Source organism: Myodes glareolus, chromosome 2 (genome assembly GCF_982192425.1).
Source record: "Myodes glareolus chromosome 2, mMyoGla1.1, whole genome shotgun sequence".
NCBI lineage: Eukaryota > Metazoa > Chordata > Mammalia > Rodentia > Cricetidae > Myodes > Myodes glareolus.
Window position 1 is genome coordinate 6,943,908 of NC_142027.1, and position 25,701 is coordinate 6,969,608.

The following is a 25,701-nucleotide window of genomic DNA, read 5'->3' on the forward strand; positions in this document are numbered from 1 at the left end:
ACCTCAAAGCCCACCTTCACAATGACATACTTCCTCCCAAAAGGCCACACCCACTTCAACAAAGCCACACCTCCTAATAGTGTCAATCAAGCCCTATGGGGGCCATTTTCTTTCAAACCACCATACCATGGCCTCTAGAATTGTAACAGAAACCAGAAGTGCCCAGTGTCAGGTATCAAGGGACTCTATTCAGAGTGTCCTGGATATGCCTTGCTCTCCACAGCTGTGTGATCCAGAACAAGTGAATTAAGGTCTCTGAGATTATATATCTTCACCTGAAAACTGAATGCAGGGTATGGTAGCTCATGCCTGTAATCCTTGTACTCGAGGGACTGGAGCCGGGCCCTGATACAAGTTTAGATGGCATAGATTTAGGCCTGGACTACAGAGAGAATCCCCATCTAAAAAAACTCCCCAAATCAGCTTGGCAAGATGACTCAGAAGATTTGAGCTCTTGCCATACAAACCAGGAGATCTCAGATCCTTGGCAACCATGGTGGCGAGAACGATTTCTGAAAGTTGTCCTCTGACCTCCACACACATGCCGTGGCATGTAGATGGCATTAATTCCTCATCGTACGGCGTTAGCACACACACGTACATCACAGTAATAAATAATACAAAACTTATAAAAATAACAAAGTAAAATGGTATATATGCAGCAATGTCACCATGAAACTTACTTTTTTGTATGCTATACCCCCTCCCCCAAACCCAAACTGAAGGAACAGCAAGGAAAATGATAGTGTCATCAGACATGCCGCGTTACCACGCTGGTTACACAGAGCCACATTGGGAAACACCAGCATGACATGCAAGCCAATAAGTGGTGGGTCTTTAGTTCGTGACCTTGCTTCCCTTTGGGTTCTAAACTCAATTATTATTTTCTCTACAGCATACCATTTCTAGACTTAAGTTCCTTTCAACTGTCAGCAGCTGTTTAATTCCACCTAGATAAGGGGATGAGGAATTATAGGCACATGAGATCATCTTGAAGCATTTCCTAGATGCCCACGCTCTTTGGACCTATCTGAGGCAAGGGAAGAGACATTTTGGGAAAGAAGCTAGTCCCCAGGCCACTTGGTAAATGATCCTCTTGAGGGTTGACCTATTTTTTTCCCTCTGTCTACGGCCTGCCTGGGTCCGTCCTTCTGACCACGTGGATGGGGTGTGGCCATTCACAGCTCCAGCCCTAAGCCAGTTCTACCAGTCCTGCTTTTATTAGAGCGAGACCAAGTCACCTACACTTGTCACTCAACCATGAGCATCCAGGGGAGAGGCAGCACATCCAGTGAGTGTTCTCCTGCAGTGCAGTCTCAAAGGTCTCCTAAGCTTCGTGGCTCCACCCTCAAAGCTGGGATTGGCTGGAGAGGAAGGAGAAATGAAAGACTAGGCAGCTGACTTCTCCACTTCCTGTGTTTAAGTAGAGCCTGCCTTGCTGGGTGCTTCCTCGCTAGGTCCCCACCAGCAGCAGGACTCTGGAGACTGGCTGCAGGGGGGACACGTGGCTGTGGAAGCCACACAGAAGCTTGCTGGGACCGCTAGTGGTGTAGAAGCTACAGCCTGGTTGAGTAGATGTTGGATTTTGTCAGTGAAGTAAAAGCAGGCTGTTGGAGAGCTGACTTGGTTGTTAGGAGAGCTTGCTGCTCTTGTAAGGGTCTCTCAGAAACACCTGTAACTCCAGTTCCAGGGAATCCAACGCCTTCTTTAGGCCTCTGTGGGAACCAGGCATGCACATGGCACGGGTGTGCACACACACGCGTGCACACACACACACGCACGCCTGTGCACATACACACATGGCACTTGCATATATACATAAAGTAAAAGCAAACCTTTTTTATTTTTTTATTTGAAAAACAGAGCAGTACCAATTGACTGGATGCAAGATTAGGACAGAAAAGAGTTTGGACACAGCAAATCGTTCAGATTTTGATTGTGGAACCACGCAGGTACGAAGGGCCCTTCCTTCTCGATGTGCAGAGAGGATCAAACTATGTCAGTCTCCGTTCATTTCTCGCCAACGTTTACTATACCATTAAGTCAGAGCAGATGTTCACCATGTTTGCACGACTTTGTCACAGACCAGCTGGCCCTGAGGCTCAGTGGCATCTGGAGGCAGGAGGGCCAAGTAAACAGGGGTTTCAGCCCCCTCCTCCGCGGTCCTGGAGCCCTCCCATCCCGGGCAGCAGGCATTGAGTAGAATCCTGTCTCCTTTCCTTTTCTCATCCAGCTGCCGGGCCAGGATCCTTGAAAGGACTGTCACCCCCAGCTTGGACACCCCGTAGGCTGAGTCTGGCCAACCTTCCCTCTCGTGGACTTCATTTTTGGTGTCCTCCACAAACTTTTTCATGAGGTCGACCAGGTCCCCTTCTGTAAGGGTGTCACATCGGAACTTTTCCTGAAGATCTTCACTGCAGTTTTCCAGAGCCTTTGACCCCTGCAGACAGCTGACGTTCACCACTCTCCCTGCAACAGACAACACCGGGGAGCATTGCATCCCAGCAGGCACTAGGCTGTGTGGGGCGCTAGGCTGTGTGGGGCGCTAGACTGTGTGGGGCTCTAGGCTGCGTGGGGCGCTAGGCTGCGTGCGCCGCTGCGGTCACCATGCAGTTTGTGTTTAATTGCTGATAAAAATAGAAGGTGGAGCTGCAGAGACGGCTCAGCAAGTAAAGGAACTTGCCTCCAAGCCCGATGACCTGAGTTCCGTTCTGAGGCCCCAAAGTGGAAGAAAAGGGACTGACTCCTGTGGTTTGTCCTCTGACACACACATCCGCACACGCACACACACGCGCGCGCACGCACACACATGCTCACGCACACACATGCTCACGCATACACACACACACACAGACACCCCAAAGAAATTAAACAAAAAATAAAAGTAGAAAGCAAGTCTAGAAGACATACAATTCATGCACCCAGGGGCACGTGTGAGTGTGTGCGTGCGTGCAAGTGTGTGTGTGTGTATTCCTAAGGGACAAACACATCCCTACCGCTGGCTTTTTTCCACAGCAGTTCTATTCTACTATTGCTGGAGTTGCTGGTTTAAGTTTCATAAAAATTAGTGGAATGCATCTTTAATGTAGGATTTGCAGCTACTTTTGAAATGGCCCTAACACGCTTTCGCCGTTTTGTAATAGGTATTTATGTGAAGAGGTGTTATTGGTACCAATGATTATAAAGTCAAAATACTGCTTGACTTTTGGAAAATTTGAAGATATGCTACATCCTACAGCACCAAATATTCAACCAAGATCTGAACTTCTATGTAAATGAAGAAGCAGATGCATCTCATTAGTATGCAAGTTTGCCTTAATCTTAAATGATAAATTCTGGGTTTTTTGAGACAGGTTTTCTCTGTTGCCTTGGCTGTCCTGGAACCCATTCTGCAGACCAGGCTGGCCTCTAACTCAGAGATCCGCCTGCCTCTGCCTCATGAGTGCTGGGATTAAAGGTGTGTACCACCACCTGGCTTCATTTTTTTTTTCTTGGCAGCTTAGGTTGGCTTCAAACTCTCTTTAAGGAGCTGAGGATGATCCTGGATTCCTGATCCTCCCACCTCCACCTTTGGATACAGGCATATATATCACTAGGAACTGAACCCAGGATCCGTGCATGCTTGGCAAGCGCTATACCAACTGAGCTATATCCTCAGCTCTATAATAGGAATTATTTTAAAATAAACGTCTTGATTGTTCATCATCAGAAAATGTCAGTTTGTTTGCCTATTTCATAGACCTGGTGCAGCAATAAATTTCCCGGAGTAAAAAGGGCATAAGTGGAAAAGGCCTAACAGGATGTGCTTTAAGGTCTGTAGGAGCTGGGGACCACCCAAGAGGGAAGTGAAATACAGAATCAGGGAAGGAGTCCTGAGAATCACATCTGTTTGATGTTTTCACAGCAGAGACACATAAGAACAGACACGGGACCCAGGGGCCACCCACAGCCCCATAGTTAAAAATACCACAGTGGCAAACACACCCTATACACAGGCCAGGATCGACCTCCTAAACACTTGTGCCACCAGGATAGATATGCTGTGCAAACTACAATCCCCGGTTCTTCCTGCATCAGCTGCCCACCTTTTCCTCTGTTCAGAGCTCCCATCCAGCACAAACAGATATCCTTTAGCTGCCATTGTGTTCTTGTTTGTTTCTAAGCAACTGTCAGAGAAGCTTCACTAATACCCCTTGAATCCAGACCCGGCAGACTTACTGCTAGGATTTCTAGACTCAAGTCATCATGTCAGGTGACAGAATCACCGGGCACTTCTATAAAAGCCCCTGGGTGGCGGTGGCACACGCCTTTAATCCCAGTACTCGGAGGCAGAGGCAGCAGATCTGAGTGTTCGAGGCCAGCCTGGTCTCCAAGAGTTAGTTCCAGGACAGGCTCCAAAGCCAAAGCTACAGAGAAACCCTGTCTAGAGAAAGCAAAACAAAAAGACAAACAAAACAAAAAACTCTCTTCCCTCAACACATGTTCTTCACCTACTTATAATCTGCATCCCAAGGGACCGTGCCTTTCTCCTTCAGTATCAAAGCTCTCGGCTCCCTGAGTTTGCACAGTTATCTAGGGTTGTGGTCAGCCGCCTGCATCCCACCTGCACCCCTGAGCCTAAACCAGAATCAGTCCGCTCCTGGTTGTGACTAACCTAGTGATGACCACATTTACACAGGAGGGAGACCCATTCTCCCCCCGGTTCTGATTTCATTAGTCTAAATTAACAATAACTTGCTAATTAACGTTAATAAGAATTAATATTCACATTGACAAAAATTCACAGCCACTAAAGAGGCATTTTGGGTTCATAATGTAATTCCAGCACTTGGGAGGCTGAGCAGGAGGACTGCTATGAGTTCAAGGCCAGCCTGGGTTAAACCTGGGTTTCAGGTCTGCAAAGTCTACAGGGAAGGAAGGGAGAGAGGACCGGAGGGCAAAGAAGAAAGTGAACACTAATTGTAGCTGCTGCTGGATCTCTTCGAGGAATTATGGGGAGAAATTGTCTTATGTCCTCTTTGATCTGAGTGCACATGTGTGGGAAATACCAGGGGCGAGCAAAGATCAGCCTCATAACCAGATGTGGTGAGTGTGTGTGTGTGTGTGTGTGTGTGTGTGTGTGTGTGTGTGAGAGAGAGAGAGAGAGAGAGAGAGAGAGAGACTCCACCCATCCAGAAACATTGCCTGCCTTTTAAAAGAGAACAGGCAAGTAGCTCCCTCTAGTGGCTTAAGCTATTTTTGTCTTGAGCAAGTAGGCAAGACCCATGTTCCTTAAAAGTAATGTTCCTAAAAGCTAAGTAGTAAGAGCCTACGATGGTTAGCACTGTATCCCTGAGTGAATATACATTTAGCAAAGCCAAATATTCTAGCCATACTATAAATCAGATTTCCCTTTGGGGAGGAAATTGCAGGCTTGATTAAAGACATGGTTCCTCTTGTTCTGACACCCTTGGGCTAACCTGAGGCAAGCTCCCCAGGGCTTTTCTTTACCTTCCAAATAGTTTGGTTCACATTGATGCTACAATCCTTTTTTTGTTTGTTTATTTTGTTTTTTGTTTTTGTTTCTCAAGTCAGAGTTTTTTTTGTATAGCCTCTGCTGTTCTGGAACTCTCTCTGTAGATCAGGCTGGCCTCGAACTCACAGAGATTCAACTGCCTCTGCCTTCGAGTGCTAGGATTAAATGTGTGTGCCACCTCTGCCCTGCTGATGCTATAATTTTTGTTTCAATGGAATTAAGAGTATTTGATCAGGTGGTGTAGGTCAAACTGACCTCCAGAATCTCAGGCTCCTGAGTTTGGGGACTACGGGTGTGGAGTGCCCACTTTCTGTAATCCTATCACACTAAGAAAATGATGGAGGACTGACCTTGCAGGTTGGGTGTGAGCAGGTAGGTGGTCAGGAATTCATGTTCATCTCTTACCACACTTTTCAGATTGAGAATTTCCTACAGCTAAACAGGTGTGGTGGAACACCCCTGGAATCCCAGCACCCAGGAAGCAAAAGTAGGATGTTTTTTGTTTTGGGTTTTTTTTTGAGATTTATTAGATTTATCTTATTAGATTTTATTTTTTATATTTATTTTATGTGTGTGTATGAGTGTTTTGCCTGCATATATGTATGTGCATTATGTATGTGCATGCCTTGTGGCCAAGGAAGTCAGAAGAGGGTGTCGGATCCCCTGAAACTAGAATTACTGATGACTGAGTTATGCCTATGCTGGGACCCATGAAAACAGAATCCATGTCCTCAGAAAGAACAACAAGTGCTATTAATTGCTGAACCATTTCTCCAGCTCTGAAAATTACATTTAAAAAAACAACAGCCATAGGGTTTCCCCTCAATATCACAGCTAATCTTGGGGGAAAAAGTCTTCAGAGAAGCATTCTGTTCCTCTCCCCCAGCAGAGCTGGCCATTTCCCAGGCCTGATTCTTTGTTAATTAATCTCTGTGTCTCCAAGTCAGTGCCAGGCTCTGTGGATGAGATGGTTTTCATGTATACATCACCAGCACTGGCATAAATGTCATTACAGGGAAATTAATAATCTGTTGAACCCTCAGGTAAGGTATTTCCCACCAAAGAAAATTGCTTGTGGATTCTCTCAATCAGTGTACAACATTTAGAATAAAAACTTTCATGTAAGTTTTTTGAAATTTTATACAAGAAGAAAGATAGAAGGAATGTCATAAGGCCAGACAAGTCAAGGGCGGGCCCATCCTTGCAATATCAGGGGAGGACTCTCTGACATCACGACCTTTGGGAACATGCTTCGTCCTGTGTTGGAGGGTTGAGTTCATGACAGCTACCCCAAGAACACCAGTCTGTTCCACAGAGTTCTGAAAACCACAGCTAAAAGCCTCAAGGGAGAAGTCAGACACTTTGAGGGGGAAAAAAAAAGGTGTTTTCTACCCGCAACTCATGAGCACATAGCAGCTCGGGTGGCTCCTGTAGGCGGCCCTGTCTGGCTGCTTCCTGAGGGACATCAGTCCCACACTGGACTTACCATGCGATTTCACGATGGGCAGTAACTCCGAGCAGACATTCCTAGTGGCGAAGAAGTTCGTCTTCAGTGTCGTCTCTGCTTGAATGTCGAAGGGCGCTGAATCATCCACTATGAAAAGCATAAGCAAAAAAAGAGGAATTACATTTCCCTCTGAAACTCCAGGGAGAAGGTGGATCCCAGCACATAGCAAAGAAGAAGTAAGTTAAATGTAGAACAACCCTGCTGAGCATGGCGATGTATACATCTGCCAACATACACACACACACACACACACACACACACACACACACACGCACAATCTTTAAACTAGACCTGGATAGTTGTAAAGCTCTTGTGAGCACAGGGAAAGAACTTTCTGGTCCACACCCCAAGTTTCTCAAGAGCAGTGCTCAGGGCACACCTCAGAAACACCTAGTTGGGCTTTCCCATCTCAAGCTGCACATAGGCGGTTCCATAGTGAGGGTGACAACGCAGGCTCTGTCGCAGCAGATCTAAGACCTCAGTTTCCCTGTGGACGGCTGGGGCTCGGGTTTGCACACTCAGCGCTCGCACTTCCAGAAGAAGCAGGAGCTTTGCAGGGCCAAGGATCACGCCCCCTCAATCAGCGGCTGACAGTTGTTGGGATGGTGAACTCCCCGCCCCCCCCCCCACCAAGTCTTGGGGCTGAGTTTGGAAGTGCGGGCCGGGCCGGTGGAAGTGTACCCTGGGTCTCATGGAAGGCACAGGTGGCTGCCCAGGCTCCACAATTGTCTCTGTCCCATCAGCGTTTAAAGGGAAGCTGGCCTGTTTGTTTTTGCTCCCAGCACGGACAACTGGATAACTTTGTTAATTGAGCATTTATTAGAGTAAGCGATTTTTATTCCCCCCCCCCCCCCAGGAAGAAACTTTTCAAAACCACACTTGCAAGTTTGGTAATAAACCTTAGTGCCCAGGAGGAGGGAAGCGGGGGCTCGCTTCCTTTTCGCTAGAGCTTCTTCAAACGCCCCATTAAAGCCTGTAGGAAACCCACTATCGTGCCAGCGCGCGCTAATTGTGTCTGGGCGACCCATTTCCTGTCCTTAGCAGATGTCTTCTGGCATCTATGAATGCGCCCTTGTTTGACGCAAAGCGAAAGCTCTAACCGCTTTTGGAAGACCCTTCTGTGAGAAAAGTCTTCGTGCGCGGGACAGAAAGCTGATGAGCTTGGTAAGGCGTGGCCCACTCCCAAGAGGCCGGTTTTCTCGCAAACAGGCGCAGCTGAAAGTTCCAAGGACGGCCTCCGGCAGCGCACAGGCCAGCACAGGCCGCCGGCCGGCTGGGCAGGCGGGGCGTGGAGTGGGGCGCCCGGGCAGGCCCGCATCCGAGTCATGGCACGCGGGAACCCGCCGCGCAGCGTGTGAGCCGGGCGCGCCCAGAGGAGACGGCTCAGCCCTCTCTCTCGGATCGCCAACGCTCGCTGCCCAGCACCCTCGAAGAACCCCGGGCACCTCCTCCTGGAGCCCCGCACCTACTTCTAAAGGCGATGCCCGCGCTGTTGACCAGCACGTTAAGTCCCCCGTACTCCTTGCGTAGGAAGTCGCGCAGTGCGCGGATGCTCTGTAGGTCCTCGATGTCCAGCTGGTGGAAGCGCGGGCTCAGGCCCTCTGCCTGCAGCTGCTGCACCGCCGCCTTGCCCCTTGCCTCGTCCCGGGCGGTGAGCACCACGTCCCCCGAGAACTTCCGACAGAGGTCACGCGTGATGGCGAAACCGATGCCCTTGTTAGCCCCGGTCACCAGCGCCACGCGGCTGCAGGATGACATATCGGAGGGACACGCGGATCACCGGCTTGCAGGGCCGGCTGGGCAGCGGGCCACGCGTGGTTCGAATCGTGGCGCAGGACTATTCTGGGACTCGGCGCAGCGACTGCTAGAGAACAAGGCCCTGGGCGTCGGTCCCTCCCCTCCGAGGAGGGGCCATCTGTTCTCGAAGGGTCCGCCTCTTTCCTCAAGCCCGCCGGGGTAGTGATCCGAGCTCGGAACTGAGTGCGGGTGAGGGACCTGCTCCCAAAGGAATCGTTAGGGGTCAGCAGGACTCGTGGCAGTCGGATGGAAGCAACTATTTTGGGAAAACCTCAAAAGGAGGAAAACAAGTGCTACGTAGTTTTCTTGGACCGGAGCCCGTCGTTTTGTGCAAAATGTAAATGCTTGCTTCTGGGGAACTTGCTTCTGCACTGAGGTTACTTAACGCTGAACCGCTGTAGGGTCGATTCCCGGTTGCCTGCTTTAGGGAACCGAGCCTGGGAGGAGACTTAACAGGTGTGGGCGAGCTCTGCGCGTCTGGAGGTCTCGGTGCGCATCTACGTGGGAGAGCAGGCTCGCATTTACAGGACCGTTTTTATGTAATCCTTACACCTACAGGAGCCAGCAGTGCCAGCCTTTTTGGTTTTCCCAAGTATGTAGTTAGACCTATATGGGTCTAGAGCGATGCGAATCCTCTCTCCCCAGGAGACCGAATTCAGAAACAAAATTCCAGGCACCTCTAAGTGTGGGCGTGAAATTAGAGCTCCTCCCATCTTCGGTGGAATCCCAGTCGGCGTTGATCCCAGGGATGGGCTAGTGATTCGGGGTTTAAGGACAACTAAGTGATTCAGCATTTCCCAAGCTGATCCTGTCAAACTGCCCCAGCCTCTTGTTCCCGACTCCACCTTCTCTTTCAAAAGATCCCTTAGGTCAGAAAGATGAGCTCCACGAGGGCCTAGTATGCCTGTGATGGTTAACTTGAGAGGCCCCAGAACCACCCAGGAGACAGACCTCTGGGTGTGTCTGTGAGGGAGTTTCTCGATAGGCTGACTGAGGTGGGAAGGCAGGATGGGATGCTGGGCTGAAGCTGTGAAACTGACTCAGTGGGTAAAGGTCATGAGGGCTAGAGTTCAGATCCCCGAGGTCCACATAAATGTGGGGCAGGGTGGCTGGTCTGCAATCCCAGCCCTTAGAAACCAGAAGCAGGATTCCCGAAGCAAGCTGATTCGCCAAGTTGGCAAGGTCTGGGTTCAAGTGAGAGACCCTGCCTCAAACAAACTGAGAGGAGATGGATGGAGCAAGACATTTGATGCCAACCTCTGGCCTTGGCACTCATTGGCACCCCACCCCCCACACAGCGGCGCATACATACACACCCGTGCACATGCAAAAAGAAACAACGTGAGCTGAGCACTGGTGTACATGTCTCTCAGCTCCCTGACTGCAGACACAGTTCGACCACCTGTGCCATGTTCATGTCATTATGATCCCACGATAGTGGGCAGGACCTTTCACTGTGAGTCAAAACACACCCACCCACCCTTCCTTCCTCCCTCCCTCTCTCCCTCCTCCCTCGCTCCTCCCCTCCTTCCTTCCTTCTTTCCTCCCTCCCTTCCTCCTTGCCTCCCTCCTCCCTTTCTCCTACCCTCTTTCCTTCCTTCCTTCCTTCCTTCCTTCCTTCCTTCCTTCCTTCCTTCCTTCCTTCCTTCACCCCTCCCTCCCTCCCTCCCTCCCTCTCTCCTCTCTTTCTTTCTTTCTTTCTTTCTTTCTTTCTTTCTTTCTTTCTTTCTTTCTTTCTTTCTTTCTTTCTTTCTTGTGTGTGGGGGAGCATAGGGTTTCTCTGTGTAGCCCTGGCTGTCCTGGAACTCTCTTTGTAAACCAGGCTGGCCTCAAACTCACAGAGCTCTGCCTGCCTCTGCCTCCCGAGTGCTGGGATTCCACTGCTTTCCCCCCTAAAGACCAGCGGGGAGTTTGGAGTGTTGTTCAGTGCTCATACACTTGCCTCGCATACCGTTGCGATTGAAAGTTCCTGGGAAAAAAGCTGGGTCTGGCTGTGAACAGAACTCCTAGCAAGAAGCTCTTTGTCTGCAACTGCGGGTCCAGTTGGGATTTCAGTACTATGGAGAGATGGGGATTCTGCAGGTTCAGAGGCTGATTACTTTCTCTCGGGCTGGTTTTCGCTTTTGAAATGGTCATTCTCTGCCCAACTCCATATCTGAACTAATGCCTCATGATGATAAACAAAACCCTCAGAAACTATTCTCAGTAGAACTAGAGTGATTTATTTTTACCATTTATTATAACAAACAACTTGGGGCAGACATAAATATAAGAACCTGAGACAATCACCATGGCTGTGACACACCCGCCACCATTTGCTTCTTGGCTCAAAAAGGCCCCTGCAAGCTTCCGGCCAGCCTCCTATTTGCTGGAGACCTCCTTTTCTTAAGTTCGCGGGGGACTCTGTGATCCATTCTGGCCAACTGAATGTGAACTCTGCCTCTCTAACCAATGCCTGACTTCACTGAGCATCAGACCACAACACAGACAAAATTCCCACAACATTACCCCCCTTTGGTTTAATTAAAAAGTAAAGTTTCTAATGCTAACATAGTAAAATGATATACAATAAGAATGATAATCAGATAATGTCTAAATAGAAAGGAAGGTAATAACCTTAACAAAAATGAAGTTATAGATAACAGCAACAATTATCAAGTAGGAAATACATTCTCAATGTATTTGAATATGTGTTTGGGAAATTTAGAGAGATTACTCCATTAACTGTCCTCTCCTGAAGAGTTCAAAGTTTTGTGATGACTGTAACTATTCAGTCAACCCCGTTAAAGACCTGAGAAGGATATACCACTTCCTAAGTAAACAGGAAGTGCAGAGCAAGTGTCTTCCAAAAAATTAAGAGATGACAGAAACATCTGGCTGTCTGGAAACAGTCACCCAAGTTTCCTCTGTAACATTGGGACATCCATACCTGGCCTACAGGCTTAGAATATCTGACAAACCTTTCTGTGAAGCAGGAAATTTTGAAGGTCTGTGCTGTGGGTCAGTGGTCTTTTATCCTGTCACTTGTATTATTTTTTTTTAAAGAATGTATTTATTATGTATACAATATTCTGCCTGCAGGTAGACAGACATGTCAGAAGAGGGCGCCAGATCTCATTACAGATGGTCGTGAGCCACCATATGGTTGCAGGAATGAAACTCAGGACCTCTGGAAGAACAACCAGTAGCTAGTACACTTAACTGCTGAGCCAACTCTCTAGCCCCACTTGTATTATTTTTTAATAGAATGCTGATTGGCCAGTAGCCAGACAGGAAGTAGAGGCAGGGCAATGAGTAGTCTGAACCATCTTAGGCTGAAAAAATGGCCAAGATCAAAAACATTGATGACAACTTATGCTGGAGAGGTTGTGAGGTAAAGGGGACACTTCTGCATTGCTGGTGGGAATGCAAGCTGGTACAGCCCCTTTGTATGTCAGTGTAGTGAGTTCTCAGAAAATTAGGAAACAACCTTTCTCAAGACCCAGTAATACCACTTTTGTGTATATATCCAAAGGATGCTCAATCGTGCCACAAGGACATGTGCTCAACTATGTTCATAGCAGCTTTGTTTGTCATAGCCAGAACCTGGAAACAACCTAAATGCCCCTCGACTGAAGAATGGATAAGGAAAATGTGGTACATTTACAGAGCAGAAAAAAATAACGACAGCTTGAATTTTGCAGGAAAATGGATGGAACTAGAAAACATTATTTGAGTGAGGTAACCCAGACACAGAAAGACAATTATCACATGTACTCACTCATAGGTGGTCTTTAAACATAAAGCAAAGAAAGCCAGCCTACAAAACACAATCCCAGAGAACTTAGACAACAATGCAGACACTAAGAGCGACTCACATAGATCTAATCTACATGGGAAGTAGAAAGTAGAAAAAGACAAGATCTCCTGAGTAAATTGGGAGCATGGGGACCTTGGGGGAGGGTTGAAGGGGGAGAGGAGAGGCAGGGAGGGGAACAGAGAAAAATGTAGAGCTCAATAAATATCAATTTAAAAAAAAGAAAAAAAGAATGTCATTCACTGCAGAAAACTTAAACATTTAAATGTTACATTCAGTAGATCTTAGGGAGGTTAAAGGACCATAATCTATTAAATACACCCAGGATATATAGGTTTAATTCCTAAATACCTGCTTCAGACTCAGGTCTGATGTCGCATACAGAAAGCTATATGAAGTCTAAGGTTAGAATTAGTTAGTACTCTATACGACCATTAATATCAAAACAGAAAGTTTTAATTTTGAGGTAGTATTTATACCATAAGAAAAGTTCTAAATAAATCTGAGGGATATGAGATTAGTGACAATATAATTGTCCCTAGATTTTTTTTTTCTGTCCCATTCCAGGTGGTTCTTCTGATATGAGATAGAGACTTTGGATTTTCTTTAACAAACATGCTTGGCTCTAGAGAAGGAGAGAGTCACACTCCACCTCCAAAGCCAACTTTAGTTTTAACTGAGTCGGGACCACATAAAGACCATGTGTCTAACATGGTTGTAGAGACCAGCAGAAACAGACATTTGAAAGGTTTATGAAATTTTACCCTGTTGGGAGTGTGCTGTACCATTAGGCCAGTGTATTACCCCTTTTCTTGGTATATTTTACCAGATGGTTCTCCTTTCTTCTTTGGATCCTTCATTTGTCCAAAGGTCTTCAGATTCTTTAGTTGGATGTTTTTATTCTCCTGGAAAGATAGAAACAAAATCCTGCCCTGACCTTAATTTTGGGGAGTTTTCTTTTTGGCCAGGTTGAGTTGCCATGTTGTTTGACAAACTTATTACCTCTCCTAATCAAGAGATCTTTCATGTTTGAATCACATCTTTATCAATTTTGATGGTATCCATGAATTTTCTTCTTCTGTGGAGACAAGAGCAAAACCTCTTCCCCCATGTAACACACATCCTGGTTTGCATTCTGAGGTCAACACATCTTTAAAGTACACAGACTGATTCAGTTTAGTGGGTTTTTTCTGTTATCAAAAGTCTCTCTGCAGTGGTTGTTCCCTTTTTATTAGCATTTAAAAGTTTCAAAGTTAATAAATCATTGTGTAATCTCTCTCTAGGGGTCATTATTACCTCTTTCTGTTTATTGAACATTTCTTTTAGAGTTCGATTAGGTCTTTCTATAACTGCCTGTCCCATAGGGTTGTGTAATACACCTGTAATATGCTTTATGTTGTATTATGTAAAAACTGTTTCATCTTACTGTAGACATACAATGAAGCATTGTCAGTCTTACTTTGTACAGGTATCCCCATGGTGGTCATAACTTCTAATAAATGTGTAAGTACAGAATCAGTCTTTTCAGAACTCAAAGCAGTTGCTCACTGTAATCTTGAATATGTATCTATGGTATGGCATATATACTTTAATTTTCCAACTCTGCAAAATGAAACAGATCCATTTACCCAACTTCACTTTTTTGAGTACCCTTTGGGTTACTTCTTGAAGGTTGTGGGGTCTGATTATACAAAGAACAAGTAGGACATGGCCTAATAATTTCCTTGGCTTTTGTCAAGTGATAGAAACATCTTTTTTTGAACTCTTCCTATCAACATGGTGTTTCTTATGAAATTCTGGTGCTTCCTGCACCTTTCCTAATATAGGTGATCAATTTCATTATTACCTTGTGCTAGAGGTAATATAGGGCCTAATATTAATAATATAATAATATTAATTATTATAATAATTAATCCCAGGCCCTAATAATAATATAGGGCCTGGGAGACCTATATGGGTTCTGATATGTGTTATGTACAAGGGATGATTCCTGTTTCTGACTGTCTCCTGTATTGGATAAATAATGAAGTTAGTCCTGAATGATCGGTTATTATAAGTTCAATATGTAAACAACTCTTTCTGCATATTGAGAGTCAGTAACTAAATTAAAAGGTTCTGGAAAATCTGATAATACCATGAGAACATATAATTCTGACTTTTGAATGGAATCATAAGGGTTTTGAGCCTCTTTACTTAACATTTCTTGATTTATAGCCTGTCTTTTCTGATTTATTTGCATCAGCATAGAATGTAGGGGCTCCAGAAACTGATGTTCCTTAAACCATGTGAGGAAGGACCCAATTGGCTTTTTATAAATGGAAGTCTCTTGCTTTGGGAATATGTTGCTAATCTCTCCCAAAAAAATCCCTGCAAACTCTTTTCAATGTTCACATTAGTAAAAGGTACCACAATTTCTGTTGAGTCTATTTCTGTTAATGGATGAAGTCTCAGTTTCCCTTTCACAACCTATATAGGTCTCTAGCCAGAGGCTGCTTGTTTGTTCCTGGCTGCCCAGACCTAAAATAATCACACAGAAACTATATTAATTAAAATACAGCTTAGACTTCTTATTAAGTGACTCTTACATCTTAAATTAACCATTTCTATTAATCTGTATATCACCACGTGGCTGCGGCCTACTGGTAAGGTTCTGTTGTCTGTCTCCTTCAGCAGCTACATGGGGTCTCCCTGACTCCACCCCTTTTCTTCCTCTATCTCTGCTTGGAGTTCCCGCCTTGCTCTATTCTGCCCTGTCATAGGCCCAAAGCCTATTCTTTATTAACTAATGGTAATAGAACATAAACACAGCATACAGAGGGGAACCCCACATCAGAGGTCTTTAGGTTTATACTCTGTGTGGCAAAAATATCCTTTCTAAAATATTATCTTCTCTCTGCATAAGAATCCCTGTAGGAGAATGGTTAGAAGGCCGATGACTGGAACACAGTCAACTCTGCATCCAAGGGATCCACATGTGCATCCTGCGATTTCTTGTCTACCAGAGCCGAGTCTCTCTTCGCTTCAGCTGATAATTTTCTTGGACTACTCAAGTCTTTCTCACCTTGTAAGGTTTGAAACAAATTACTGAGTTCCTTAGGTCCTGAGTTGTTAATCCAGTTGTGAGCTGTAGTCAGTTAATATTTCTGAGCAGTTTTTGAAACTCTTTAAGAGTTTGAAATTGGTCTTTCATGGTTTGTACTTTTTGTGGTTGAATATTTTTTCTTTCTTTTTTTGAGACAGGGTTTCTCTGTAGCTTTGAAACCTGTCCTGGTACTAGCTCTTATAGATCACACTAGCCTTGAATTCACAGAGATCCACCTGTCTAATAACCTTTTATAATGCTTGTATTTCGTGAATAGTAAGTTTTTTCTAAGGTTTTTATCTTATTAGTCAATTTCCATATTTGGCCCTATTATCAAACTACTTTTAAGGACAAAATATGAATTGCCAAATCGATAATAATTATGACTGACATTAATATCAATCCCAGCTAAGTTGTTTATCTCATTTATTTTTTCTATTTGCATTGGGTCTATAGTAGCAGTAAACAGGGTACTAATTCCCTGCGTTGTGGTATTTCCAATTTTTAACATGGAAATATTTCAGGATTGTTTTTCTCCCATTTTCTTTTTTAAAATTTAATTTAGTTTCTTTTTAAAATTTAATTAGTTAATTTAATAGACTGATTCGCCATTTAAAAATTACCAGCTGTCTTACTATCTCTGCCACCGATGCTAGGAGTTGGAAGGCACTCAAGTGTAGTGACAATGTTGAACCAGCAGGTGGAGCATGTGTGGCACCAAGGCAGGAGAGGGAGATCCAGGTGAAAGTGAATTCTGGGGGCGTGGCCAGGCAGCTGAGCTATCCTCAGCCCTGGCGCTAGCAATAATTGTCTTGACAGGGGTGGTTGTGGTATAGGGTCTGGCTGGAGGCAACTGCAGCTGTTTGGGATAAAACTCTGGTCTCTTGCTAGTGGTGGTTGGGAGGCCAATCTTGGCAGCTTGGTGATAGCAACAGTAAAGTTCTGAGCCCTGAGCAGGTCTCAAGGAGGCTGAGCTGCCTGGATTGGCCCTGTGAGAGGGGTTTAGAAAATCACTGAATGCAGGAAGGCAGGCTGGGAGTGGTCTGGGGAAGGTTGGGTCTAGTTCTCTACTGCTTCATCGTGGTGGGGCAGTGGTTGGCATGCCACCTTTGCATGGTTTAGCAATGTCCCACGTTGGCACCAGATGTAGTGTTTATTATTATATATTATAATAGTGTAGTGTTTATTAATGTTCATTATAATATAAAACTTGGGGTAAAGGTAAGAACCTGAGACAAAAAAAAAGAACCCGAGACAATCACCACGGCTGTGGCACACCCTCCACCATTTGCCTCTAGGCTTGAAAAGGCCTGTGTAAACTGTCACCCAGCCTTCTCATCCCTGAAGGCCTATTTTTCTCTGCTAACTGGGGGGAACTCTGTGATCCGTTCCGAAAAGCTGAATGTGAGCTCTGCCTCTCAAATCAATGCCTAACTTCACTGAGCATCAGACCATAGACAAAATTCCCAAAACACAGAACACCAACTTCCACCAATTCAGGTACTGAAATTCACCTGTGTTTAATTTCCAACTGCTTAAAATACCCCTGACCTCATAAAGTAGGAGTAAGACAAGAAACTACATTAACATGATACAAGGAAATGAACATACTTATTGAAGGTCACAGGCTACATCCACAGTTAAACAGTCTGTTGCTAGAGCAGAGCAAGTCACACTCACACCCTGACCAAACACTCTATAGGCAAACCACTCCCTGGGTGGAATCCAAAGTTATCTCCTTAAGGGAACTGGAGCTTAGTTGGATCCTTAGATTTTTGTTTGAGGTAGGAACAGATCTACTTCTCTATTCCTGAAAAACAAGGTCTGGCTATCAGTCACACCTGCTGACAATCATTTTGAGAGAACAGAACTTCTTGACCTAAATCTAGGTAGGACCTTTGTTTGAGGCAGAAACACAACAATCTTGAAGGAATGGAGGTCAGCTCTCTGACCTTTGGTTGAAATAGGCTCACATTTTCAGGCCTCCACAGTTTGCTTGCACTTCCTGCTTACTCAGGTAATATTATTTCCTTCTTGGGTCTCTGAGGGAGTTGAAGACTAGATAGTTATAGTTATAGTTTTCCTTGTTTACCTGATGCAGAAAACAAGTTATGACAGAAAGTAAATTAGGTATAAGACCTTGGACTCACCAAGATAGGATAGAAATTTTCTCTAAATTTGTCAAATGCAAAGGACTAGATATTGTTGCTGTATTTATTACCTGTACATATTCTATTTAGTTATTGTACTTACTGTATATAGTTTTTCTTATATTGGTTATAGCCTTTTTAAAATTTTAGACAAAAAGGGGAAATGTCGTGTGATGGAGAAGTTCAGCCAATCACATTTGGCTAGGATGTGGTTGCCTGGGGCCAGGGAAGAAAACCTGGGAATCATTGCCCTCATTTATTGCACAGTTGTTTATTCTCTTAGTCTTTAAGTTAGATAGGTATGGAGAATTATTGATCAATAGCCATCTATGTTTGTCATATTTATATTTAGGCTAATCAGGTTCTTTTGATATGTAGAGATTATACTTGGTATAGATAGTATAATCTTCAACCTCTTCAAAGAGCTGTAGAAAATGGCTTTTAATCTAATCTAGAGTTCTGTGGTAGTGAAACACAATCACTCCTGACAACACCACTCTACTCCTGAGAGAATGTTGAGCACCAAAGACACTCCACTTGGAGCTTGTCTTCTTCTTGGCAGAACTGGCCTTTGGGCAAAGAAAAGCCCATATCTCGACCACTGACAGAGATACAGAGTATCCAAGTATCTGTAAATGGATAAAAACAGGATTTATTTTAGACAAAAAGGGGAAATGTCGTGTGTTGGGGGAGTTCAGCCAATCACATTTGGCTAGGGTGTGGCCACCTGGGGCCAGGGAAGAAAACCTGGGAATCCAATTATTAAATTTTATCTGTTATTTTGAGCTGGTCTCTTTATTTTAGCGTACTGGTCAAATACGTCATCAATTGTGGCATTTCATTTGTATTTTAGTAAATAAAGACTGCCTGAAGGTCAAAGAGTAAAACAATCCCACTGATCAGCCTTACAGGCCAGGCAGTGATGGCACATACCTTTAATCCAAGCACCAGAGAGGATTATAAAACAGGAGGAGACAGCTCTTAGTCTCAGTGTCATTCTGAGATTCCTGGAGGCAGGATCGCCATTTTGGACTGAGGTCAAGGTAAGAGCCAGTGACTGGCTATTTTGCTTTTGGATCTTCAGGTAGAACTCCCCCCCTTTTTTTACTCATCTTGCTTTAGTAGAGCTACAAGATAGTTATAATAACTTTTTGAAACAAAGATATGGTTTGCAGTTTCCTGGAGTAGGCAGTACAGAACCATTTTTAGCTAGGGTTACAGGTAGCCCATCGACCAATCCTTGAGAAACAGATTTAGTTACAAACAGGGATGAACCTAGTCAGTCTTTACCGTAAGATGGCCACTAATCCCAAGACGTAGGCAGGCTGGTCACCAGGGTTTCCCCCTTTCCCATACTGCTCTACGTCTAGCTGGATTGCAGAACTCAGTTCATAACTATGAATTAAAACTAAGTAAGAAAAATATGTGTAGGGCAGTATGTTCACACGGATGTATAAACAGATGCCATGACAGCACTCCATGTAGTGTGTTCACATAGATATATAAACAGGTGCCATGACAGTACTCCATGTAGTGTGTTCACAGAGATGTATAAACAGATGCCATGAAGTACTCCATGTAGTGTGTTCACACGGATGTATAACCAGATGCCATGACAGCATTCCATGTAGTGTGTTCACATGGATGTGTAACATATGGGCTTGCTTGTTGGGGTTTCTGTCCTACCTAGTTCCCACAGCCGATAAGCCCCAAAGAAAATCACACAGAGAGTCTGCATTAATTATAAACTGATTGGCCCATTAGCTCAGGCTTCTTATTAGCTCTTGTAGCTTATATTAACCCATTATTCTTATCTATGTTAGCCAACATGGCTTGGTACCTTTCTCAGCAGGGTAGGTCACATCCTGCTTCTTCCGTGTCTGGACAGGACTGGGGAAAGAGTTTCCTTCTTCCAAGAATATTCCTGTTCTCATTTCCCCTCCTCTACTTCCTGTCTGGCTACTGGCCAATCAGCGTTTAATCAAAATATAATTGACAGAATATAGAACTGTCCTGCACCATGGATGAATAACCAGATGCCATGACAACACTCCATGGTGTGGATAAAGGAAAGGTTCTTATTGTAGATATGACACACACACACACACACACACACAGACAGACAGACAGACACACACACACACACACACACACACACAGAGAGAGAGAGAGAGAGAGAGAGAGAGAGAGAGAGAACACTCAGTGTCTAGAGCAGAGGAAAGTAGACTGGACATGGGCAGGGTTAATCTAGGAGAGAACAGTAGGGCATAGAAAGTAGAGAAAACATAGTGAGGGAAGCAGGAGCAGAGTGAGAGCAAGAGGGAAGGGGGGAAGGAGGGAGGGAGAGAGGAAGGGAGGGAGGGGGAAGGGGACAGAGAAAGAGGGAGAGGGAGGGAGGGAAAGAAGGAGGGAAAGGGAGAGAGAAAGGCAGAGGAAGAGGGAGGGAGGGAGGGAGAGAGAGAGAGAGAGAGAGAGAGAGAGAGAGAGAGAGAGAGAGAGAGAAGCCAGTGAGCTAGAGGGAGTCTAGGGTAGGGGAGGAAGTGACAAGGGCCAGGATGCCAGCATGAAAATGTGTAACAGGTACTTGTGATGAGGAGGGAGCCTGGAGGCCAGCATGAGCTTTGAAATGCTGATAGGTAACATAGATGGACAGCCATATGTCCCTCTGACAGAGGTAAGGGCAATGGCTCCTTTTGGCAGAGGTGAACCAGTTTCACCAGTTCCTGAAATGCTGACTTTTATCTACCCACCAGAAAGCCTCCCATGGTCCGGGCTGAGCCCATTTCTGGATACTTGGACTGCTTTTGGGGTCTGAAATACCCTAAATTTCATGTTGTTGTATTTCTGCAAAGGAAGAGGGACATCACCACAAACAATGCTTGTTTATAGTCTGTAGTGAGGAGCTGTGGGCAGGCCTGCTTTTCATCCCGCCCGGCTCCCGCACGGCTAGCTTAGTCCCAGAAATAACAACACACAATTTGTATTCATTTAAGCACTGCCTGGCCCATTATCTCTAGAGAGTTAGTTACTGACTAACTCTCATATCTTGATATTAACCCATTTCTAATAATCTGTGTAGCACCACGAGGTGGTGGCTTACCAGAAAAGATTCAGCATGTCTGACCTGGTGGCTGGCTCCATGGCTTCTGCCTCATTGCCCTCTTCCCAGCATTCTGTTCTGTTTACTCTGCCTACCTAATTTTCTGTCCTATCAGAGGGCCAAGGCAGTCTCTTTATTAACCAATGAAAATAACACAATAGACAGATAACCCTCCTCCATCATTTCCCCTTTTTCTGTTTAAACAAAAAAGAAAGGCTTTCATTTTAACATAGTAAAATTACACATAACAAAACAGTTATCAAGCAAGAATTACAGTCACAATATTTATAACTATATCTTTATCATAATAATGGAAAACTATAACTATGACTATCCATTCTTTAACTCCATCAAAGACTCCAGAAGGATATAATATTACATAAGTAAACAAGAAGTAAGCAACTTCCAAAACTCTAGAAATGACAGAGACATCTCGCTGCCTGGACAGTGACCCAAAGTTCCTCTGTATAGTTGGGGCATCCATTTTCGGCCTTCAGGCCCATAATATCCAGCAGACATTTCCATGAAGCAGGAACTTTTAAAGACAGTTCAGTCACTATCTGCTGTGTCCTGCAAAATGTCTCGCAGACTCCTTCATGAATCAGGAACCCCGAAAGATCATCTCACCTTTAGGCAAGTTCAGCAGTCCTCTCTCTGTGGGTTCTCTGTGTCCAGTTTATACAACAGTCCAGGCAAGAACAGTTTCTTGCCCAAATGGCTAACCAACTCCATAAGGAGCCTCTTCGATGCCCTTCTTCTTCTCGAAGTAGATTGGTGCTGCCAGGATCAGACGTGTCTCATTGTCCTGAAAAGTCCTAAGTTATTAAAACATTAAATGCCATGTTCTGTAGTCTTTGAAAGATATGAAGAATGCATACCTGAAATATATCTATGCACATCTAGAAAATCAAACTAACATTACTACAAGCTTGACTATTATCAATGATTATCCACTAACAACCATTTATCAACACCCTCCCAGACAGGAGCTGCAGCAACAGTGACTCAGACTGGGCTCTTTTGCCAGCGCAGGAGGGAGGAAGAGAGAGTGTCTGCAGGAGGGAGGAAGAGAAAGTGTCTGCGGCCTTACCCCAAGGACTCAGGTGACTCCAGGGTAGCTTGGGGGTAGGCTGGGCTTGGAATGGGACTCATTACCCTTCTGGAAGGGAGGGAAGGGTCAGGTTCCTGAGTCAGTAGAAAAGGTAAACAGAGAGGACTGTGGCTCCTCTCCCCTTCGTCACCATCCACCAGGCTTTCTGCCTCTGCTATGAGGTGGTGAAGAGAAAGTCCTGGTGGTGGCATGTTGCCAATCTGCAGCCCTACCTCCCAGTCCTGTGTGCTCTGTGCCCCAGTGGAAAGGATGGACCTGAACAGGTGGGTCCAACTGACATCTGCCTTGAGATTACCATGGTGACTTTCCCTGTGGTACCCTGGAACTAAGTGTACGTGACCTTTAGGCTCAGAGTGACTCAGGGGAAAGTTGCTGCTGGTTGTGTTCTGGCTCGGAGGAAGATGCTTCCCGGACAATGGTAGGCGGAGGTGTTTGTGTGTGGTGTCCAGCAGAACTGGTAACTAGACTGGATAAAGTATAACTTCAGCATCATTAAAAACAAAACACTGCTCCGGCGGTGGTGGCACACGCCTTTCATCCCGGCGCTCAGGAAGGCAGAGACAGGCAGAGCTCTGTGAGTTTGAGGCCAGCTTGGTCTACCAAGTGAGTTTCAGGATAGCCAGGGCTGTTACACAGAGGAAAAAAAAACCAATCAACCAAACAAGCAAACAAAAAAATAAAACAAAAAGTCCAACAATAATAAAACAAACACCCAAAACGAAAAAGTCACACCACTGTTAGTTAATAAGACACTCATTGATGGCTGTGAGCAGGACTCACTGCCAGGCAGTGCCCCCTAGTGGCCGCATTACCGCCCTTCATGCCATCGTCAGTTTCCTAAACTGTCACAAGAAAGGACTGTCCCTGGTGCCAATTTCCCTTATGCTTTCATCTGTGTGACCCCATCTTTCCGTTTCTTATATAGACACTGGTTGTTGAATTTAGGATCCTCTGTAATCCAATATGACTTCTTTTTTTGTTACTCTGTGTATCCCTGGCTGTCCTGACCAGACTAGCCTTGAACTCAGAGATCTGCCTGTCTTTGCCTCCTGAGTGCTGGCATTAAGAGTGTGTGCCTCCCCCGCTCAGCTCAGCATACTTCATATTAGCTAATGACATCAGAAGACTTCTCTTTTATTAACATTTATACTGTGTGATGAAGCAGAACGAAAGTGGCATGTGTAAGGGCGTGTGAAATGTCAGTTCGTTAACTAAATAAAAATCCAAAGAGTAAAAAGCAAAAATAAAACCCAGACTGAATGTTATGGTGGATCTGGAATTCAAAGACATGGTCATAGGATCTTAGGTGCAGGAGGCGTCGCTGTCTGAGGAGGGGCACAAGGGGCCAGCATTTGAGAACAACAGACAAATTCTGTCTCCAGTCCTATCCTTTGGGGTTGGTACCGTTTGAGAAGTAGCAACAGTCAGATCCCCCTGCAGCAGACTCATTGGCTCCAACCATCACGCCTTTCCTACCACGGTGGACCTGTTTCCTGCCACCACACGTTTCCTACCATGGTGAACTTGCTCCCCATTGAACCAGGAGCAAAAACCACTCTCTCCTCCCTCATGCTGCTTCTGTGAAGTATTTGGCCGCAGTGATGAGCAAAGTAACAGACACTGAAACTTGGTGTCAGGAGTGGATGTTCCAGGGATAAACCTGTCTGGTGTGGAGCGAGGCTTTGAGAACCAGTTTAGGAGGATGGAAGAATGGAGCTGCGGGTAAAGGAAACCTAGCCTGCTGGGAGTAGAGACTAACGGGCACTTGTGGAGGGCGTGTGGAAGGCCAGGGTGCCAGTAGAGACATAACGTTTACAAGGTTTTAGGGGGGAAACGATGACACTATTGGGAATTGTAACATTCATGTGACATTCAAGTAAAGAACTGTTGGTGTCCTGAAAACGTGAACGTGGCTGAATTCAACACCAATGGACTAATGATTTGATGGAGGGCATTTCCTGACATGGTAGCCTTTGGGCTGTCGTGTGGGCGTTGCTCGCTATGTTTAGCCATGTGTCTAATACGAATTTAGAAAGGAGCATCGCGTGGTTTCAGGGTGGGTGAGGAGGAAGGCTATGATAAAAAGCTTTGTGAGGTGGCAGGCCAAAGCAAGGCAGAGTTTCTCCATCTTGAACTCTTGCCTTTTCAAGTTTAATTAGAATTTGGCGACCTTGATGAAGAATTCCACAGAAAATTGCCTAACTCTATTCTAGGAGCCAAGATGCTCCAGCTAACTTACCTTCTGCTAACTGGTTGGCACAAGCCCTCCCCCTGCAGCCGATAACCTTTCTTAGCTTCTGCTTAGCTGCTTGCACAGCGCCCCACCCCCAACAACTTAGGTGGTGCAGGACCTCCCCTCCAGCTGCTGAGCAAGAGAGCAGCCTGGGTTTTGCCTTTAAAACCCCTTGGTCTAAACGTTTGGGGCTACACCTGGGGATCCTGAGTGTAGTCCCAGCTGATTGGAATAAGGACTTTTAATTGGCTCCAGATGTGCCTGAGTGGTCATCTCTGGTGGCTCCCGGTGACAGAGACACTAAAGAGAAGCCGAGCACAGGGAAGATGTCTTGATGACAAGACCCTTCCCCACGGGAAGCTCCAGGTATAAACACGAAGACTCCTTTCATTTAGAAGGACAGTCCAGGCAGGAGGGGTGTCTCAGCTGGTGAAGGCGCTTACTGCCAAGATGGTAACTTGAGTTCCCTCCCCTGGACACATACAGTGGAAGGAGAGAAGACATTGCCCTCTGATCTCCACTAGTGTTCCATGGCAAGGGCTTGACAGCGCACACACACACACACACACACACACACACACACACACACACACTAAGCAACCGAATAAATGTTATAATCATTTTAAAAATTTACAAGAAGAGGTCCTGAAGAAATCATGCCTAAGCATTGCATGCTGCTGTAGGACCACCTAGGGAAGGGTTTTCTCAAGTTCAGCTGCCCAGACCCTCACAGGCAGCTGCAGCTGTGGTAAGTAGGGGCCTGGAGAGACTGTTCTCAGCCACCTGCTTTGCCCACGGATGACGGTTTCAAACCACCTAAAGGAGCACGTGCAGCAAAGAGCTGCCATGACAGCAGCCTTAGTCTTGATATTCGGAGGCCACAGTGGTCTGGTTCACCCCGTCTGTTCACTGCCGTGTGACCCAGACCCGGATGGCCAGCATGGCACTGCTTTATAAGGCAGACAGAGATGTGTGCAGCATCTGCCTCAGGGACGGACTTAGACTAGGTCACGGAAGGAAGGCCACCTGAAAGTCCATGTCACAGCACGACAGCCTGACGGCCCTTCCACTGCTGGCGGGATGGCTCAGTGGTTAGGAGCGCTTCCTGTTCTGGCTGAGGTTCTGAGTTAGTAGCCACCACCCAGGGTCAGGCAGCTCACAACCCCCTGCAACTCCAACTCCCAGGGATCTGACACCTCTCTGGTCTCGGCAGGCACCTGCATTCCTGCACAGACACTCACACACATGCACATAATTTGAAATAAAAAATACATCTTAAAAATAGGATAGGCGTAATACGAATGTGCACTGTTCCGTGAATAATTTACTAGGTACATTTCGAGTCGCGTTCTCTTTCTTTTGTGGCAATTTGTCTACTTTTTAAGATTTTATTTTTTATTGGGGGTTGAA

The 25,701-nt window shown here is 45.6% G+C and overlaps 1 protein-coding gene across 1 annotated transcript; it reads right to left on the minus strand.

Annotated features, from left to right (window-relative positions):
- Positions 1–1,834: 1,834 nt before the first annotated feature.
- Positions 1,835–8,960, minus strand: Cbr3 (carbonyl reductase 3). Its single transcript, XM_048422771.3, has 3 exons — positions 8,492–8,960; positions 7,002–7,109; positions 1,835–2,469 (listed from the first exon to the last, which is right to left on the minus strand). Exons 1-3 carry the CDS (start codon positions 8,778–8,780, stop codon positions 2,057–2,059), a joined length of 810 nt encoding a protein of 269 aa, XP_048278728.3. The 5' UTR covers positions 8,781–8,960; the 3' UTR covers positions 1,835–2,056.
- Between the last annotated feature and the right edge of the window lie 16,741 nt (positions 8,961–25,701).

Bases quoted from the DNA above. Each gene is read 5' to 3' on its own strand.
- Cbr3 (XM_048422771.3), bottom strand. From the start codon at position 8,780: ATGTCATCCTGCAGCCGCGTGGCGCTGGTGACCGGGGCTAACAAGGGC. The intron at 7,110-8,491 runs GTAGGTGCGGGG...TGCTTTTCATAG, and splicing joins CGCGGGCATCGCCTTTAGAA to TGGATGATTCAGCGCCCTTC. The intron at 2,470-7,001 runs GTAAGTCCAGTG...TGTCTGTTGCAG, and splicing joins GCCCATCGTGAAATCGCATG to GGAGAGTGGTGAACGTCAGC.